At 36.9% G+C, this 21,703-nt stretch overlaps 1 protein-coding gene and 1 non-coding gene across 4 annotated transcripts; one reads left to right on the forward strand and one right to left on the reverse strand.

The window, feature by feature from the left end:
• Positions 1-20,545, forward strand: RMI1 (RecQ mediated genome instability 1). 3 transcript variants are annotated; one of them, XM_064579770.1, is made up of 4 exons: positions 1-281; positions 6,327-6,383; positions 17,069-17,158; positions 17,957-20,545. In XM_064579770.1, the coding sequence occupies exons 1-4, from the start codon at positions 194-196 to the stop codon at positions 19,879-19,881; spliced, it is 2,160 nt and encodes a 719-aa protein (XP_064435840.1). In that variant the 5' UTR covers positions 1-193; the 3' UTR covers positions 19,882-20,545. The 3 variants fall into 3 exon arrangements, with proteins under 3 accessions (XP_064435840.1, XP_045738268.1, XP_045738267.1); XM_045882312.3 differs by having other exon boundaries at positions 1-172; XM_045882311.3 differs by lacking the exon at positions 1-281 and adding an exon at positions 315-1,410.
• Positions 11,752-11,861, reverse strand: LOC123850293 (U6 spliceosomal RNA). Its single transcript, XR_006792260.1, has one exon. It is a non-coding gene; the product is annotated as a U6 spliceosomal RNA (small nuclear RNA).
• Positions 20,546-21,703: the final 1,158 nt, after the last annotated feature.

Raw genomic sequence — 21,703 nt, forward strand, 5'->3', positions numbered from 1 at the left:
GGCGTTTTCAGGGCCGAAAAAGTCTTTTAGGTTTGGAGGAGGGGCGTCAGCGCGCGGGAAATCGGGCGGGAAGAGGCAAAAAAGGATTAGGGCGCGCAGCGTGGCGGCTCCTGTTCTTACAGTCGCGCGGCCCAGGGACCGCTGTTGCGCGAGAGGAAGGCGGGACGCCCAGGTCGGTGCTAGGCCCAGAGAAATGCCCCCGTTTCCACAGTCCACAATCGCGTCTCCCTCCCACCCCTCACCCCGCTTCCCGCCCGGCCTGCGGGGCGAGCTGCGCGGCGGTGAGTGCAGCCCGCCGGGGAAACGCGCTGTTTGTAACGGGTCGCCCCGAGTCCGCGGCACAGCTGGCGGTTTGCGGCCCGCCATCCTCCGTTGGCTCCGGCGGGATCCCGGGAAACGCGGCCGGGTCGGCTGGCTTGTGGCGGGCCAGCCTCGGAGTCCCAGAGAACGGTCCCCCTTGCTTCCGACCCTCAGCCAGCGCTCCCTGAAGATCCCAAGTGTCTTCACGGGCGTTCTGAGGAGATTATTCTTTTTTTTCTCTTTTTCTTCTTCTCCCCCACCCCGCCCTCATTTTTGTTAATGGAGCCTATGAGAAGAGTATCTTGTAGTGTTGTCGCTGCAGTTTATCTGTGAAAAATTTTCTGGAAGTATTGCATTCTATCTCTCCAAATGAATGCAAATCGCACAATAAGTTGTAGACGTCCGCGTTCTGTTCATTCAGCTGTTTGAAGCTCCGACCGAGGGAGTCGGTATTCAGCAGTGGTGAAAACAGACCCACAACCTGGTCCTCAAATATTTTGTTACTGTTGTAGCGTGTTCAAGTGTGTACTTGCTTTGTGTTCGGTTACTTCTAAGGCCCTGTGCCAAGCTTTGATGATTTCTTTTGTTAAGGCCCTTCAGGTCACTTCGAATCGGTGACGACCCTGGGAAATCGCCTGGCCTGGTAGTAGCCAGTATCCATATCCTTACTCTTCGACCATCTGGCCTTCACTCACACCCCCAAATATGTGTTGAAGCATAAAGATGTTATAATTTACATATAAAGCCAAGTCCACCATTAGCGGAATACACATATATATATTTTGTAATGATGAATTTGTGCTGATTCATCCTATTGTAACTTGATTTCCCTCTTGAATAATTCGCAAAATGGATGTAACCAGCGTCGTTTATTGTATGATTGCGTTCATCCATTATCTTCTACTTGCCTGATTAGGAAGAAACTCTTGTTTGGGGGAACTGAGGACTTCATGAAGCATGAACATTTACTGGCTAGGAGGATAGTTAAATACTGTTGGAGCATAGTGCCTGGGATTGTGGAGTTTGTAGGTCCCTTTAAATGGTAAAGTAATTTTTTGTGAATGTCCCCCTCCATGAAGAGTGTATCTTCACGAAGAGTCTTGTTAAGAGGTAAAACTTAGTTCACGTTTTGATTCTATGTTACATGGTTCAGGTCTTTATTAAATATTCAACCAAGAATTGATGCATGTATGTAGGGGTTGGGAATACTTGGATTATAGAGATTTAATCTGCTAGTCAGGATTTGCAACATTTAATTGCTGTTTAAAACCTGGGACATTTTACTAACTCTTAAGAGGCACATATAGGGGTACTGTACTACTGCTTTCTTTCAAGCTAGTATTTCTGGTGTAACCATCATTTTCTACCTTGATAAAGGGAACAGAAGGAAAACAAAGTAAACAGCTCTATCTAAGAACTTCCTCCTCCCAGTTTCGCAGTCTTCTGACTGGACCCTAACTGGTGAAAGCTGTTACTGACCTTTTTTAGATGCCAGTACCTGATAGGGTTTTTCTTCTTTCTTCTTTTTCCACGTGTTTCCTCCTTAACCTGTTTTAATTTACTTTTTAGGGTTACTCTTTAAATAACAGGAAAGTCTGTCTTTTCACCGTTTTTTCATCTATTGTTTTCAACTAAACTACTGTATTGTACTTTTGCTTATTCAAGGACTTGCCAACTTGATGGATACATTCAGTGGCTCCTGTCTTGTATAATTAATTTTATGGTCATTTTGAACTCTCAGTGAATTTAGAGCTAGTATTTACTTTACTTTAGATAAGCTAACATAATTGAGATTGTACGCTAGCCAGCTGGATGATTGTATTTATAACTACCATTTCCTGAGTTCCTCACTATGTGGCCTACCTTGTGCTGGCAGTTTTAAAGCTTACTACAGTTCTACGAATAAGTTGTTATCTTTGTTTTACGGATAAGAAAATTAAGACACCGGGCGCCTGGGTGGCTCAGTCCGTTAAGCGTCTGCCTTCCGCTCCTGTCATGATCTCGGGGTCCTGGGATCCAGCCCTGGGTGGGGCTCCCTGCTCAGCCAGTAGCCTGCTTCTCCCTCTCTCTCTGCTGCTCCCCCTGCTTGTGCTTTCTTACTCAAAAAAATAAATAAATAAAATCTTAAAAAAAAAAAAAAGAAAATTAAGACTGAGAAGTTAAAGAACGTGTCCTAAGTCACACAGCAGAGGTGGGATTCAAGCTCCTAAACCTATTCTCTTTCTGTCTTTTCCTTACAGTAGGTTATGGAGGATCCACAAACAGCCCCACTGATAACTTCCTTCTAATTTCAGTCATTAAACACAACTTTTCCCCCTAACTTTCAGAGAATACCTTCTCAAAATTTTGAAGTTATCCCCAGTGAGTTAAGACATACTTTTTAGATGAAGCTAATGTAAACATGGAATGATTCTGATTTCAATATTTGTTAGTGCTTTTAAGTCTCAGCTATTTGTTGAATGCCACATACAATGTCCAAAAGGATGGTACTTCTGCCATTTGTTCAGTTTTTAAAAAATGGAATAGGTGAGGCTGACTGAAAATTAACTTATAAATCCAATATGTCTAAGTCTTTGTGGTGAATGGTAGGATTTTCCTACTTTATTATAATTTCCTGGTCAGTTCCTGCAGTCAAGAACTTAAATGTAGATTATTGTGTTAAGTTTAGTGTGTATAAAATCAGTTTTTTAGAAAGCATTTTTTCATGATTATGAAATTAATGGGGATTAAGATGTATGTAATTTTGTATCTGGCCTTTTTCCTAACAAAATAAAATGTGAACATATTTTCATATTATTAAAAAGGGTTTTAGGAATTTTTTTTTAAAGACTATAACCTTCCATTTCATGGATCCAATTTAGTGTAATTTTCCCCCCCTGTTGTTGAACATTTAGATTGTTTCTCTTTTTTTCCGTACTATATCAACAGTGATAAACATTCTGGCACATAAATCTTTGTCCTCCTTTCTGATTGTTTTCTTAAGATTCGTTTTGGAGAGTCAAAGAAGTGATGGTATGAACATTTCTTAATGTACAATTTAAAAAACATACCTTTCCCTATTTTTTTTTCTTTTCTTGGACAATGATGTTCTTGAGGATCAGGGGCTGTTCATTGTGTATGAGCAGTTGGGAAATGGTGCTCTCCAGCTCACACTTCCCCTCTTCAGTTGTTTCTACCTGCTGTGACTGTGATTGCTCAATTTCTCCAGAAAGAGAGGAAGGAAAACCTTAAGAATTCTCAGGAGTAGATGCAAGAATACAATTTATTAAATTATTCACAGGTTTGGTTATTGAAACCCAGTCTAAACTTCATAATAAATATAGATCCCACATGATAATACTTTTCCACTTAATTAAACGTTTATTTTTTTTAAAGATTTTATTTATTTATTTATCAGAGAGAGAGCGAGAGAGAGAGAGGGTGCACAAGCAGGGAGTGTCAGGCAGAGGGAGAAGCAGGTTCCCCACTGAGCAAGGAGCCCCATGTGGGGACTAGATCTCAGGACCCTGGGATTATGACCTCAGCTGAAGGCAGACACTTAACCGACTGAGCCACCCAGGTGTCCCTCCATTTAATTAAAATTTTAAATAAAATTTTTTTTCTAACCTGTAGGAAAAAATCCTATTATGTATGGAATCCTCTTTTTATTGCATTTGTTATAACATGCAGTTGGTCGGTGGGGGGGGGGGGGACTACATCCATGTCTCTGATCAGTATAGCCTATAATTACTTTGCTTTTAAATGAAGAATTCTGTGTAACAGATGTTCATTTAGCAGTCAGTTTTTTCCCCAAAGTTCTTGACTGTTTTGGTAAAATACTTGAGATTAGCTATATTTGAGTGCTTGGCACAATGTTAAGTATGTCTTATCACATTTACTTGTGTTTTAAATATGTCTTGGTTATCTTTTGGGGTTTTAGTCATTAGAATTTTTTTCTTTGCCTACTTATGGTAACATTATTATAAAATTATAGTATGTCAGCTCGAGAAGTGGAGATTTAAATCCAAGAGGATAGTACTTGGAGAAAATTATTAATTAGGAATGCCACACATTAATAGAACAATTTAGTTGTGGTTCGCTGAGCCGTGTTTCTCAGAATTTGTCCCAACTGTCATTTGAAAGGAGTTTGTCAGTTGTCATGTTAACAATGCTAACAAGGAGGTGCATGTTTGAAGTAAAGGAAAAAAAAATGGATACATGTTTTAAAATATTAGTTTGTAATTTTTAAAAATTTTGAAGTTGTTTTATGTGGTATTTTTGCAGAGTGATAGCAGAGGAAAAGTAGTAATTAACCATGGCACTGTTGTTTTGAAGCTGTTGCAGATAGATGCAGTGGGTAATGTTAAGTTTTTCTTTCACTTGACATTGCAAATGAAATAATTTAGAATGCACTAGATGAGCTTATTATTTAAATGAGATCTGAGAAAAGTCTGTTCATTATAATAGCAGTGTAGTGCTCTTATAGAATCACTTTTTATGATTGTGTTTTGTATGTAAGTGGGTTTTATATGTAAATGAGGGACTGGCTATACTTCCTCTTTTCACAGAAGTCAACAGGGTCTAGCAAAAGGCCTAGGAATGGATATTAGAAGAACTTACATTCTAGTTCTGGGTCTGTTTCTATATAAGATCTTTATGTCTTAATCTTCATGCCTCAGTTTTATTCATCTTAAAAAGATGACAGTACTTTTTCATGTTATTATTTTGAGGTTTAGGTGTAATATTACAGATGTAAAAGTATTTTGAAAAAAGCTAAAAATCTTACAAATAAAAAGTTTTAATTTTTATTTTCAGCAAACCCTTATCTTTATCTCTATTTATACAGCTGTACCTGCTGGGATATAGGATGGGTATCTCTGAAATTCATCCTTGTTCATTTCATTTTCTGTCCAGCCTTGACCTTTTCAACTCACAGCCAGTCAGTCTTTCTTCCTTTCTCATTTGTTCCTTCCTCCTCCTAGAAGTATCCATAGTATTATCTCCTAGTATATAACAGGGTCAGCTAGAAAGTAGCATTTGTATTTATGTGGCTGCATGTCATAATTTTAGGGGTATATACTGTACCCAGAGTGATTTATAGTACAAAACATTCTGCAAACAACTTAATTGTAATTGTGACATTTATGCTTGATAATTAAACAGTTTATAACTCAACTGAAAGTACGCTTTGTCCGAATTTCAGTTTACTTAATGACTGTCATTACATTACTATAACACCTTTGCAAATTATACTAGGTCCATCTGCCAATGTGTTTAAATTTTGTGGAGGATATAGGTAACTTACTGAATGAACACACCTAAGAGCCATGAATCTGGCTTAATTTTTGAGGTTAAAAAAATGACAACAGATGCAATAAAATAGCACTTTGGAATCTTAGGTTATGTAAGTACAATTGACCCTTGAACAGAGCTGGGGTTAGGGATGCTGACCCCCACACTGTCGAAAATCCCCTTAACTTTCGACTCCTCTCTAACTACTAATAGCTTACTATTGACCAGAAGCTTTGCCAATAACATGAGTAGTCAGTTAGCACATATTTTATGTTACAGGTGCTATATACTGTATTTTTTTTTTTTAAAGATTTTATTTATCTGAGATGGAGAGAGAGAGCATGAGGAAGGGGGTAGATGGGGTAGAGCAGAGGGAGAGGGAGAAGCAGGCTCCTCGCTGAGCAGGGAGCCCGTCATGGGGCTGGATCCCAGGACCCTGAGGTCATGACCTTAGCGAAGGCAGACACTTAACTGACAGAGCCACCCAGGCATCCCTATATACTCCTGTATTCTTACAGTAAAGGAAAATGGTAATATTAAGAAAACCATGAGAAAATACATTTACAGTACTATAATTATTGAAAAAATCTGCATAAAAGTGGGTCTGTGCAGTTCAAACCTGTGTTCAAGAGTCAACTGTACAGATCTTTTAGTCTTGAGGGTAAGATGTCACTAAGCTATGGCTTCATGGAATCATGCTTGGAGGTTTTCACATGCTTTTAATTAATTTCATATTTGATGTTATTTTGTTTTAGGTCTATCTTTTAAGCATACAACTGGATTTGGTTTATTCATTTTGAGAATCTCAACAGGTGAGTTAATCTATATTCATTATGATTGCTGATCTATTTAGTTATGTTTCTGCCATTTTATTGTTTCTATTTATAGTAGTGGGCTGTTCCTTTGTGTCTTCTGTTGGATTGTTTTCTTTATTTGTTTTCCTTGGCTAGTTTGGAAATGATTATATTTCTATTCTTTTGATGTTTACCTTCAGTTTTTTAATTGAGATACAATTTATATACAGTAACATTTATGTTTTTCTTGGTGTATAGCTTTGTGTGTTTTAACAAACATAGCCAAATCACTATCACCACCACCATCATGATTTGGAACAGTTTCATCACCCCCTCGCCCCCAATTTCCTTATGTCCCTGTGGTCAGTCCCTCTTATACCTTCAGTCTTGGGCAACCATTGAACTGTTTTTCGTTGCTAATGTTGCTTTTTCTAGAATGTCATGTAAATGGAATTGTGCGGTCTTTGGCTTCTTTCACTTCACATACTGCATTTGACATTTGTCTTAGTATAGTTCAGGCTGCTCTAACAGAATACCATAAACTGGGTGACTTAGAAACAATAGAAATTTACCTCGTGGAGACTGGGAAGTCCAAGATCAAGATGTCAGCAGTTTCAGTGTTTGGTGAAGAGGACCCACTTCTGTGTTCGTGGATGGCCATCTTTCACTGTAACCTCCCTCGGTGAAAGGGGCAAGGTAGCTAGGTGGTGGTGGTGGTGGGGGGGGTCTCTTATAAAAGCCATAATCTCTTTCATGAGAGTTCCATCCTCATGACCTAAAGCCCTACTCCTAATACCATCACACTGGGCATTAGGATTTCAACATATGAATTTTGGGGGGGATACAGTCTGTAGCAACATTCGTCCATGTTTTTGAATCTAATAGTAGTTCATTCCTTTTTATTACTGAATAGTATTCCATTGTAATGAAGTACCATAATTTATTTATCCATTTACCAGTTGAAGGACATGTGGGTTGTTTTCGGTGATTATGAATAAAGCTACTATAAACATTCACAAAAAAGTTTTTTTTTTTTTTTTAAAGATTTTATTTATTTATTTGAGAGAGAGAATGAGAGAGAGAGCACATGAGAGGGGGGAGGGTCAGAGGGAGAAGCAGACTTCCTGCCGAGCAGGGAGCCCGATGTGGGACTCGATTCAGGGACTCCAGGATCATGACCTGAGCCGAAGGCAGTCGCTTAACCAACTGAGCCACCCAGGCGCCCACAAAAAAGTTTTTTAAGTAGTGTAAGTTTTCATTTCTCTTGAGTAATTACCTGGTAATGTGATTGTTGGGTTGTTATGTTAAGCGTATGTTTTTCTAAGAAACTGCATATCTGTTTTCCGAAGTGGCTGTGCCATTTTGTATTCCCACCAGCAATGTATGAAAATTCTGATATTTGGTATTCTCAGTTATTTTTTATTTTAGCTATGCTAATAGATGTGTAGTACCACACTGTGATTTTAATTTTGCATTTCCTTAAGGTCTAATAATATTGAGCATCTTTTAATGTGTTTATTTGCCATCTGCATATCTTCTTCAGTGAAGTGCCTATTCGATGTTTTATTCATGTTAAAATAAGTTAGTTTTCTTATTGAATTTTAAGTATAGATTCTTTATATATTTTGGATATAAGTCTTGTCATTTATTTCTCTCAGTCTGTGGTTTGTTTTGTGTGTGTGTGTGTGTGTGTGTGGCTTTATATTCTTTACAGTGTCAGGGCACCTGGGTGGCTCAGTCGGTTAAACGACTGCCTTCGGCTCAGGTCATGATCCCGGAGTCCCAGGATCGAGTCCCACATCGGGCTCCCTGCTCAGCAGGGAGTCTGCTTCTCCCTCTGATCCTCCCTCCTCTCGTGCTCTCTCATTTTCTCTCAAATAAATAAAATCTTAAAAAAATATATTCTTAAAAAAAATTTTTTTTTTTAAAGATTTTATTTATTTATTTGACAGAGAGAGACACAGCGAGAGAGGGAACACAAGCAGGGGGAGTGGGAGAGGAAGAAGCAGGCTTCCCGCAGAGCAGGGAGCCCGATGCGGGGCTTGATCCCAGGACCCTGGGACCATGACCTGAGCTGAAGGCAGACGCTTAACGCCTGAGCCACCCAAGCTCCCAAAATTTATATTCTTTACAGTGTCTTTCACAGAGCAAAATTTAAAAATTTTGTTAAAGGCCAATTTATTTTCTTTCTTTTTTATAGTTTTTTAGATTATACTTTTGATGTTGTCCCTAGGAAAACTTTTAAGAAACCAAGGTCACAAAGATTTTTCTCTTAACTTTTCTTATAGCTTTTCTGTAGTTTCAGTTTTCACATTTAGGTCTGTGATTCATTTAGTTTTTTTATATAAGATGTGGGGTATTGGTTCTTATTTTTTCATATGACTGTCCAGTTGTTTCAGCACCAGTTGTTCAAAAGACTATCCTGTTTCCATTGACTTGCAACTTTGTAGAAGTTGCATTGAATCTGCGACTTTGTAGAAAATTAGTTGGCTATATTATGCTTGGGTCTATTTCTACACTGTGTTCTCTTTCCATGGGTTTATATGTTAATCCTTTTGCCAATACCTCACTCTCTTGATTATGAAATTTTATACTGTCTTGAAGTCAGATAGTGTCAGTCCTTTAACTTTGTATTTTGTTTTCAAAATTATCTTGACTATTGCAGTTCCTTTGCCTTTCCTTATAAAATTTATTGTTACTTTATTATTTTTTTCCTTACAAATTTTTTGAATCATCTTGTCATTTTTTTTACAAAAAAACCCGATTGCTGGGATTTTGGATAGAATTGTATTAAATCTATAGATCAGCTGGGGAGAACTGAAACCTTAAGAAAGAGTCTTCAACACAGCGGGTCTCTTCATTTTTTTTTCTTCTCTTCATTTGTTTTCGTCATCTTTGATTTCTTTCATCAGTAATTTGTAGTTTTCAGGATAAATATCCTGTATGTATTTTGTTAGATTCATTTTTTCCATTTGACACATTGCAGCTTTCTTGCCCTGGGAACACAAGACAGCGCTTCAGCACTATGCTGGGGGCCATTTGAAACGGTGAAATCGGCAACAAAAAGCACAAAAGTGTGAAAAATATAGCACTAAATAGCATGGAAAAGATGCATCTTGCTAACTCATTTATTAGGCCATGTAGCTATTTTGTAGATTCTTCAGTGCTTTCTTCATAAACATTCATGTTATCTTTATTTTAGAAGTAATTTCTTTTTTTGTTTTTTTCTCCTCTTCACTGTTCTTTCTTATTGTAGAAAACACACAAATTTAACCTCTAAACAACTTTAAGTGTACATTATGATATTGTTAACTATATACATGTTGTTGTACAATAGATCTCTGGAACTTTTTCATCCTGCATGAATGAGATTCTGTATACATTGAACAACAACTCCCCATTTTTTCCTCCCCTCGTATCTGGCAACCACATCTACTTCTGTTTTTATGAGTTTGATTACTTTACATACTCCATGTAAGTAGAATCATGCAGTTTTTTCTTTTGTGATTAGCTTATTTCACTGAGCATAATGTCCTTAAGGTTCATGTTTGTTATAGCCTATGATGTGATTTCTTCCCCCCCCCCCTTTTTTAGGCCAATTAATATTCCTTCTTATCTATGTACCACATTTTCTTTATCCATTTATCTGTTGTTGAACAACTAGGTTGCTTCTACATCTTGTCAATTGTGAATAATGCCATAATAAATATTGGTTTGTAAATACCTCTTGGAGATTCTGTTTTCAATTCTTTTGGATAGGGCGCCTGGGTGGCTCAGTTGGTTGAGCGACTGCCTTCGGCTCAGGTCGTGATCCTGGAGTGCCTGGATCGAGTCCCGCGTCGGGCTCCCTGCTCGGCGGGGAGTCTGCTTCTCCCTCTGACCCTCACCCCTCTCATGCTCTCTCTATCTCATTCTCTCTCTCAAATAAATAAATAAAATCAATTCTTTTGGATATATACCTAGAACTGGGATTGCCGGATCATATGGCAGTTCTATTTTTCATTTTTGAGGTACCTCCATACTGTTTTCCATAGCTGCTGCACCATTTTACAATCCCACCAACAGTGGGTAAGGGTTCCAATTTCTCCACATCTTCACCAACACTTGTTATTTTCTTTGGTTTTGGTTTTGGTTTTGGCTAGTTGCCATTGTAAGGGGTCTGAAGTGATATCTCATTGCAGTTTTGATTTGCATTTCTCATGATGATGATGATGGTGGGCATCTTTTCATATGTTTGTTTGCCCTTGGTATATCTTTGGGAAAATGTATGTTTTTTGCCCATTAAATTTTTTTTTTTAATTATTGAGTTGAGTTCTTTATATATTCTGAATATTAATCCCTTATCAGATTATGGTTTGCAAATGTTTCTCCCATTTCCTGGGTTGCTTTTTCACTCTTTTGTTTCCTTTGCTGAACAGAAGTTTTATTTATTAAAAAAATATTTTTTTTAAGATTTTATTTATTTATTTGAGAGAGAAAGGCAGAGATAGCAAGAGAAAACACTGGCAGGGAGAAGAGGAAGAACCAGGCTCCCCACAGAGCAGGGAGCCAGATGTGGGACTCGATCCCAGGACCCTGGGATCATGACCTGAGCCAAAGGCAGATATTTAACTGACTGAGCCCCCCAGGCAGCCCTGAACAGAAGTTTTAAGTTTGATGTAGTTCTATTTGTCTGTTTTTGCTTTTGTTACTTATTATTTTGGTATCACATCCAAGATACCATTGCCTATTCTAGTGTTATGAAGCTTTTCCTCCTATATTTTCTTCTGGTAGTTTTATAGTTGCAGGTCTTACATTTAGATCTCCATTTTGAGTTAATTTTTGAATATGGTATAAGACAAGGGTACATTTTCATTCTTTTGCATGTGGATATCCAGTTTTCCCAGCACCATTTATTGAAGAGGCCATTCTTTCTCTTTTGTGTTATGTTGGCACCCTTGTCAAAGATCACTGGAGTATATATATATGAGGGCTTGTTTCTGGGCTCTTCATGCTGTTCTATTGGTCTATATATCTTTATGCGTGCTATTTTTTTCTGTTTTAATCTATATACCTTTTATTTCTTTTTCTTGCCTTATTGTACTCACAGAGGCCTCCGGTAAATGTTAAAATGTTGAGAGTAGACCTCTGCTTTATTTATTTATTTATAAAGATTTTATTTATTTGTGAGAGAGAGAGAGAGAGAAAGCACAACCCAGGGGGGGATGGGAGGCAGAGGGAGAAGCAGGCCTCCCGCTGAGCAAGGAGCCTGATGCAGGACTTGATCCCAGGACCCCCAGGATCATGAGCTGAAGGGAGCCGCTTAACTGACTGAGCCACCCAGACGTCCCTGCTTTATTCTTTTGTGTATGTGTGTGTTGTTGTTGTTTTTTAGTTTTTATTTCATAAAAATTTGGAACACTTGGTGAATTTGCATGTCATCCTTGTACAGGAGCCATGCTAATCTTCTCTGTATCCTTCCAATTTTAGTATATGTGCTGCAAAAGTGAGTAGGACATCTGTTTTATTCTTTTTTTAAAAGATTTTATTTATTTAGATAGCGTGCGAGCAGGGGAAGGGACAGAGGGAGAAGGAGAGAGAATCTCAAGCAGACTCTGCGCTGAGCACAGAGCCCAATATGGGGCTAGATCCCACGACCCTGAGATCATAACCTGAGCTGAAATCAAGAGTCGGACACTTAACTGACTGAGCCACTCAGGCACCCCAACATCTGTTTTATTCTTGATCTCAGGGGGAAAGCATTTTGTCTTTCATACCTTTAATTTTTTTTTTAGTATAGTTGATACAATATTATATTAGTTTCAGGTGTGCAACAGTGATTCAGCAAGTTTATGTATTATGCTACGTTCACCACAGGTGTAGCTACCATCTCTCCCAATATATCGCTATTATAATTCATACCTTTAATTTTAAAACATACATACTTTTGTACTATTTTGTTTATTTCTAATGAAATGAAAAACTCAGTAGAGCACATGAAAGGTAAAGTTAATATCTTACCCCCCCAAGTTAAACATCAGTACAAAGAAATCAATGGAAGAAGATTAAAATAAAAAGTTTTATATATATTTAAAAATCAAACTTTAAAGAATTATTTTGAAAAATAGCAGATTTGTTTGTTCCTTTGTTCCCTTTCCCTGAAAGCAACCACTTTCAACTTCTCTAGCAGATTGATTTTTGTATTTACTTCTGTAACTCTGGAAACCATACAGATATTGCTACATCTTGATTTTTCAGTTTTAGGCATTATCTGTTGACTTTTACTATAGAGATGAGAATTTAGCTCTCTCCACCTACCTTTCTCACCCACCCCTACCCTCACACATATCTTTTCCATTTTGCTATTAAATCTGTATAACTATGTTAAAATTTCTGTCAGATAATTTAGAGTGTCTGTTATTACTACACACATTTATTTATTTATTCCTAAAGATTTTATTTATTTATTCATGAGAGAGAGAGAGAGAGAAGCAGAGGGAGAAGCAGTCTCCCAAGGAGCAGGGAGCCCGATGCGGGACTCGATCCCAGGACCCTGGGATCATGACCTGAGCCGAAGGCAGACGCTTAACCGTCTGAGCCACCCAGGCGCCCAACACACATGTTATTTAGAACTAAGCCACGTAGTATACAAATATTGCTTTATCTTTCCTGTACAACATCTTCTTTTCTCTTGTGGCCTTTTTTTGTTTTCTCTACCATTTTTCATCAGATCAACCCCTAACTCTTGTGGTTACTTAAATTTCTCCTCTACATTGGGATACGTTAATGTTCTAACTAACAGAGGTGTAAACCAAGAAAGAGAAAGACATGAGATCCTAGAAATAGTGGTCTCACATGATTTTATCTTCTTTGAAAAATAATTTCTCCTCAGGCCTTCTGAGCTGTTTGCCTTTACATCCTGCAAATACTTCTCACTATAATGCTTTTCCCCTCACTTCTTCCTCTTTCCTGGTTTATTTCTCTATTATGTTAGAGCACATCCTCCATTACAAAAATTGTTTTAGACAATGCTGATCTGAAAATGTTTTTATTTCACTGTCATACTTGATTGATGCTTTGCCTGGGTAGAGGTTTATAGGTTGGAAATAATTTTCATTGGAAATTTGAAGGAATTGTTCATTTACCTTCCAGCTTCTATTGAGAAATCTAAAACCATTTTTTAAATTTTTTATTGTTATGTTAATCACCATACATTACATCATTAGTTTTTGATGTAGTGTTCCATGATTCATTGTTTGTGCATAACACCCAGTGCTCCATGCAGAACGTGCCCTCTTTAATACCCATCACCAGGCTAACCCATCCTCCCACCCCCACCCCTCTAGAACCCTCAGTTTGTTTTTCAGAGTCCATCGTCTCTCATGTAAAACCATTTTCATTCATTGTTTATCATCCTTCTCTGGAAGCTTGCAGCATCTTTATCCCTGCATTCTAAATTTCATAAAGATAATGCCTTGTTGTATGTCTGTTTTATTCATTGTATTGGGTTCTTTCCATCCAGAGGCTCTTATCTTTAAGTTCTGGAAATTTTTCTTTTTTTTAAGATTTTCTTTATTTATCAGAGAGAGCACAAGCAGGGGGAGCGGCAGGCAGAAGGAGAAGCAGGCTCCCCACTGAATAAGGAGCCCGATGTGGGACTTGATCCCAGAACCCTGGGATCATAATATGAGCCGAAGGCAGAGGCTTTAACCGACTGAGCCACCCAGGCATCCCTGGACATTTTTCTTAATTTATTTCTTTGATTATCCCTTCCCCCTCCCTCCTTTGTTTTCTCTCTTTTCTCCTTCTGGAACTCCTAGTCTGTTAGACTAACTGGGCTATTCTTTTTTTTCCCTGTGTGTTTCATTGATTTCTTTGTACTGATGTTTTACTTTTGGAAGAGATTTTCTTAACTTTATCTTCCATTCGTTCTACTGTTTTTCATTTCCACTATCATATTTTAAATTTCTAAGAGTTATTTTTTATCCTATGAATATTTCTTGTTACAGAATCCTGTTCTTACTACACAGACAATAATCTTTCTTAGGATATTAATGATAGCTTTTTTGAAGTTTTTGTCTCTCTTCATAGTCAATGCATTGCATTTTTTGTTTGTTTGTTTGTTTGATGTGCCTTACTGTTAAAAGCTTTTCTCAGATATCTTGTTATAGTTAAGAGGGGAACTAGAAAGCTGGTTGAAACTCTGAGTCTGGATAGTCTCAAATGGGCTGTTTAATTGGAGAACCTCTTGTGTTAATATCCTTAGGTCTTTTCTGTTAAGGTAGTAAGATTGCTTAGAAAAAGATTTTCTTGTCTTCTTTCTAGGAGAGTATAGGCCTAGTCGGTGGTATTTCTGGAAAAGAGAGTAATATGTGTTCAGCATTTAGGAATTAGGAATTTACTTCTTCCCCCTATTTTCAGTAAGTTATTTCCACTTCAGCTGTACTCTGGCATCCCCTAGTCTAGAGATCTTTTTTACCCTCTCTAGGAGCAGTCTCTCTGACTTGGGATAGGGGTGCCATAGTCTTAAATGCCTTAAAGAGTCTTTTGATCAATCTCTACATGGTCAGTTTTCATCACAATGGGCCAGGGACCTTTCCTACCTTTGAAATTTTATATATTTTTTGTATATAATTAAAAATATATATATTCTAATTTTTTTCACTCTAAAGATTCACCAGTTCTGTAATTATAATGACCTTCTTAGCCCTTCCTTTAAAATGTTATTCATGTAAAACAACTATAACTCCTTTAAATTGTAACCATTTGTTAAATTAATAATGTGATCACTTGTTTAGGGTCACAAAGTTTATAAGTGTGAGACAATTTGGCAGTTATACTCTGAATCACTAGACTATATACTGGCTCTCCCATCTATTTTATTTTGTTTTATTTTGCTTTTGTGCATGATAGTCTTTACTTTTAAATGATCATCAGTATACCCAATAATAACATGTAATAACATGTAACCAGTTCTTGAATTCTGTCATATAGCAATTTTGATTAAGAGGAACTAAAAGCAGCCCAAACAATTATACTAGTATGTATGTATGTATGTATTTACTTATTTATTTGAGAGAGAGAGAGAGAGAGAGAGAGCACATGCATGTGTACAAGAGGCAGAGGGGAGAAGGAGAGAGAGAATCGCAAGGAGGCTCCACACTCAACATGGAGCCCAACTCAGGGCTCCGAGATCACCACCTGAGCCAAAATCAAGAATCAGGTGCTCGATTGACTGAGCCATCCAGGTGCCCCTATTGTTCTAACCCTTAGCCAGGAAGGACTATTTTAAGGCTGTCTGCTGCTTAACACAGGTTACAAATAACTATTTACTACTTTCTCATAGATAAAGCCGCTGATCCTCAAGAAAGCTTTATGGGGGAAAACCATGTAATTCCCCCTCCCTTTTTATTTCCAAAAAATTTATTTTACATCTAATAAAGAAAAAGTCACTATTGATGTGTATGTTGCTTGAGTTAAAAGACATAGGGAACCAGACAATGTATGCGTATTAAATTTCTAAGAAATACAAGGTAAAAAAATGAAATCTTTAGGTAAGCTCTTTTTTGGTGTGTGTGTGTTTTTAAAAAATTGAGGTATAATTGATATACAGCATTCTATTACTTTCAGTGGTTCAACATAGTGATTTGATATTTGTATACGTTGTGAAATGATTACCACAATAAGTCCAGTTAACATTCATCACCATATATAGTTAACAGAATTTTTTTTCTTGTGATGAGAACTTTTAAGATTTGCTCTTTTAGCAGTTTGCAAATAAGAAGTACAGTATTATTAACTATAGTTACCATTTACATTAAGATAAGCTTTAAGTTCATACAAAGAAGCTAGATTTATTATTCTCCAAAAAGTAAAAGGACCTCCTATATAATATACAGAAATAATTTACTGCCTTTTCACAAGAATATAATTCAAGCTTTGCTAAAATTTCATATTCTATGAAGGCATCCAAAATTCTAATCCTTGGAACAGGCACTTCTTTCTTCTTCCCCTGTCCATTTATGTGGTAGTCTTTATGGATTTCTGGTTGATGTCTCAAAGGCCAAGAGGTTATCTAGGACTTAATCCCTGTTTTAATGGAATTAGGGCTGGAGGATGGTCATCATCTCTTGAGTCTCCTTCTCCACTTCAGTACTACCCCTGCCATGGGATCCCAGAATCCTAATTTCCTCAGCCTTGGACACTTTTCTCTGTTTGTAGGTTGTACTATTCTATTTCAGCTTGAGCTGCCTTGGCCTGCTTCAGCTTCCATTTATTTTGCATGTGGACCTTGGACACTTTCTGGGCACCCACTTCCCAGCCTGTAGAAGCTGCTGTAAATCCTGTGACTGACTGGCCTTGGTGGTGGGGATGCTGAGGCTAGCTGGATCACTCCCTTGGGTCACCTGACCCAGGTGCCCAAGATATGTGCCTGTGCCAGTGCCTTGTGGGCCATCCTTTCCTATCTTTTTTAATTTTTACAAGTAACTCTATGAGGTTAAGCATATAGACAAGGAAGCACACTCGGACTATATAAATTTCTCATGGTCACTTGCTTCTGTTTAGCTCACTCCAAACCTCATGTTTTTATTATTTTACCTCCACTCTGCCCTGACTGATAATAGGAACCCCCAAAACCATACACCAAACTCTTACACTCCTGCAAATAGACCAGTATTCTTTCTGCAGCTTCGCCTTTTAACCCTTACCGCTTCTTGTCCCAGGGCCATTTCTGAACAGTAGAGGTAACAGTTACTCCACTGAACAACCAGTTCCAAATCCTGTCATCAAATCCTATGTTCCTGTTCCAAATGGTAAGTTTTCTTGTGGTCATATTAAAACTTTTATAAATTTTAAATTATAATATAAATATATTTTCATCTGTGGGAGGAAAAAAAATACTTTTATGAACACAGGGTTAATTAGTGTTTAGTGTTTTGAAACCACTTTTATACTGAGAAAATCAGAAGTATAGGACTGTTGAGATTTATTTAGCCAAACAAATAAGATTCTTTACATCAGTTCAGAATCTATTGTTATTTGTTATATTTTTATCATAGACCACATATTTAAGTACTAGATGGGCAAACACAATGGTAAAAGTTTTAATAGAATATGAATTATAGATGTGAAGAGAACCTTAGTGACTATTGTTTCTTGACTAAATTTTAAGTGATTAGAATCTGATTATTAATATAATAATAACTACCTTTTACCGGCTATCTTTCATAGGTTTGACGTTATGCTTTACAAATGTTAATCATATAATCTTCACAACAACCCTTGACGATAGATTGGTTGTATTGACACTTTACAGATGAAAAAACTGGGTTAGAGAAGTTAAGAGATTTATATTAGGTCACAGAGCTTGTAATTTGACAGTTAGCTTTCAAACCTGAAATATCTGTCTCAAACCTTTTGCTTTTCTCACTGTATCATCTGATGACTTGTGGTATTTGAATTTTGGCCATGCGGAAAGTCAAAGAATTTTAAGATGCTAAAGAGAGAAAAATCTAATGGGTGTGGTTATACCTGTGGGTTGTAGAAAATTGTAGAAACTATATTTAAATGTACTTAATTATCATAATTTTTTTTTGTTTTTTTGTTTTCAGGTAATACATGCATAATAATTTCTTTTATTTTAAAAGAAATGAGTGTAACTAATATTGCATTAAGAGTTGAAACCTGGCTTTTAGCTACATGGCATGTTAAAGTACCTCTAATGTGGCTGGAAGCTTGTATTAACTGGATCCAAGAAGAAAATGATAATGTTAATTTGAGTCAGGCACAAATGAATAAACAAGTGTTTGAGCAATGGCTTCTTACTGATCTGAGAGATTTGGAACATCCTGTTTTACCTGATGGCATTTTAGAAGTTCCAAAAGGAGAACTGAATGGATTTTTCGCTCTGCAGATTAATTCATTGGTTGATGTCAGTCAACCTGCGTATTCCCAGATACAAAAGTTGAGAGGAAAGAATACAACGAATGACCTAATTACAGCTGAAACACAAGTAACCCCAAAACCTTGGGAAGCAAAGCCTTCACGAATGTTGATGCTACAGCTAACTGATGGAATAGTACAAATGCAGGGAATGGAATATCAGTCTATTCCAGCTCTTCATAGTGATCTTCCGCCAGGTACAAAAATTCTGATTTATGGAAACATTTCTTTCCGTCTTGGTGTTCTCTTATTGAAACCAGAAAATGTGAAGGTGTTGGGAGGAGAAGTAGATGCTCTTTTAGAGGAATATGCCCAAGAAAAAGTACTTGCAAGATTAGTTGGGGAACCTGATCCTATAGTTTCAGTCATACCAAATAATCCTAACCAGAGCATCCCTGGAATTACAGATGTTCTAGATCCTGCATTAGGACCTTCTGATGAAGAACTCTTGGCAAGTCTTGATGAAAATGATGAGCTTGTAGCATATAATGACACCTCCTTAGAAAGAAGATGTTTCAGTACAGGTAGTTCCTCAAATACTATTCCCACAAAGCAGTCAAGTTTTGAACCACGACATATTATTTCTCCAAAACCAAAGGAGGAGCCACCAAATCAATCTATGTATTTCACTGATGGGGAATTAGATGACTTTTCACTGGAGGAGGCTTTGCTTTTAGAAGAAACTGTCCAGAAAGAACAAATGAAGACTAAAGAATTACAGCCATTGACTTTGAACAGAACCCCAGATGAAAGTATAGAGAGATTTTCACATAAACCTAATACTCCAGATAATTTTTCTTTGATTTGCAAAAATGGAAACAGTATTTGGAATGAAAAAAATGTGTCTGAACAAATGACTAATGAAGGCAAATCTTTTAGTTGTCCGTCTGCTGGAGAGCAAAGCAGTAGTATTTTTTCAGTTCATAATGTACCCCTTCCCCATGATTTTACAAATAAAGGTGAGGACTCAGAGACAGATAATAAAATAAAACAAACCTTCAGTAGTGCAGATGGACATTCCTTAAATAATAAAATATCAATATCAAATGGAGAGCTGGTAAATTATGTACCAAAAAGGAGTTCACACATTTCTAATGAAAATGATTACCATTTACAGACTTGTTCTTTAAGATCATCAGAGAACAGCGCTAATCTTTCTATTGCCATGGATTTATATTCTCCACCCTTTATCTATTTGTCTGTTCTAATGGCCAGCAAACCAAAGAAAGTTACAACAGTGAAGGTCAAAGCATTTATTGTAACCTTAACTGGAAATCTTTCAAGTTCTGGTGGCATTTGGAGTATAACAGCAAAGATTTCCGATGGTACTGCATATCTAGATGTAGACTTTGTAGATGAAATACTTACTAGTTTGATAGGGTTTTCAGTACCAGAAATGAAACAGTTAAAAAAAGATCCTCTTCAATACCAGAAGTTCCTGGATGGTTTGCAGAAGTGTCAGAGAGATTTAATAGATTTGTGCTGTTTAATGACTATTTCATATAATCCCTCCTTGTCTAAAGCAGTGGTACTGGCATTACAAGATGTTGAAATGGAACACCTTGAGAACCTAAAGAAGCGACTGGATAAATAATTTAATAAAATAGTATTAGAAACAATTAAAAAAAAACCCAAGAAAATATTTAGAACTAAATTTGACCTTTTATGTTTCAAACTTTTTTTTCCTTGTAAAAGGGAAAAAGGAAGTCTTATAACTTACTTCAGTTTAATTTTTAAATGTTTAATCATGTTTGTGTATTTAGGTTTTTTAAATAAATTTTTTTTTATAGTAACAGATGAAAGAATTTGGTGACCCATTGTTGTTTTGTTTTCCACTTGTCATTCCACATAAGATGATTGCTAAAGTATTGTGTTGGTGTTTACTGATGAGTCATATTGTTTGAAGTTAGCAATTATAAATAGGTAGTTGTACTTCTAATATGTTGAGTACCCAAAGAGATTTTTTAATATTATTATACTTAGGAAAAAATCTAAATCCAGTGGATCAGAATGTCAGGCTTTCAGATGCAAAAATGCTTTGTTTTTATTTTGCTGATAGTAAATATTTGTCTGGTATACTTAAGGCAAATATTATGTTAACTAGATACTATTTCAGAGATTATATTGAATGGTTTAATTATTTTCAAGGATAATTTATCTCAAATGGCATATTGAAAACTTGAATATAAGATTCAGTAAATACTTTTTTTGGATTAAAATAAGGTGTTTTGTCCATGTCTTATGTATTATACCCCCCCTTTTTTTTTAAAGATATTATATATTTATGACAGAGAGAGAATACAAACGGGGAGCAGCCGGCAGAGGGAGAGAGAGAAGCAGGCTCCCCACTGAGCAGAAAGCCCGACATGGGGGCTCATGACCTGAGCTGAAGGCACACTTAACCGACTGAGCCACCCAGGCGCCCCCCCATCCCCTTTCTGAATTAGTGCTATATATAAGCCTATCTTTAGTTTTGTTGGGAATACTGAATTTTTTTTTTTTTAATGGAGACTGTTTACCACTTTTCCACTTTGCTGTTAAAAAGTCACATTTGAAAAGTAAAGTTACTTTTATTAATCTTTTGTCTTTAGAAATTTAAAGTGTCTTCAGTTTTTTTTTTTTAAAGTAACCTCTACACCCAATCTGGGGCTTGAATTCCTGACCATGAGATCAGGAGTTGTATGCTCTATGGACTGAGCCAGACAGATGCCCTAAAGTGTCTTAAGTTTTAAAACATTAAACAAATACTTAAGTAAGAAAAAAACATGGTGTTTTGTTTTAATTAAAATAACATAATAGAAAAATACCTAGAAGAGAAATACATATGTACAATTATGATATAGATATAGTAAAAAATATTTTTAAAATCTTTGTCATTGTGTTTGAAGGATGATAATCAGAATTCAAGGCACAACACAGATTTTGCCTCTTCTGTAAACTTGCATAACTCTTTTACTGCAAGAGATCTAAGTGAGATGGCATTATCTTTTGTGATCTTTTTCTTAAATGTTCTGAACATTTACCTCTGTGACTAGTGCTTGAAAGCTGGGATTGGACCTTATTTTCTCTTCATATTCAGTCACTGAAGACTGGGTACATCCTTTTTTTTTTTTTAAGATTTTATTTATTTGACAGAGAGAGAGACAGCCCAGAGACAGAACACAAGCAGGGAGAGCAGAAGAGGGAGAAGCAGGCTTCCCACAGAGCAGGGAGCCTGATGCGGGGCTTGATCCCAGGACTCTGGGATCATGACCTGAGCTGAAGGCAGATGCTTAACCATCTGAGCCACCCAGGTGCCCCTGGGTACAACCTTCTATATTGGTGCTGTGATTCTGGTTCTGGTCTTCTCTGGCCTCGATTATTCCAGTAGGTTTACTTATTGATCTATGACTTATTTTGTCTTGAAACCTTTTCCC

Source organism: Mirounga angustirostris, unplaced genomic scaffold, assembly GCF_029215605.1.
Source record: "Mirounga angustirostris isolate CCGP_5_RB_7025 unplaced genomic scaffold, mMirAng1.0.hap1 SCAF_15, whole genome shotgun sequence".
NCBI lineage: Eukaryota > Metazoa > Chordata > Mammalia > Carnivora > Phocidae > Mirounga > Mirounga angustirostris.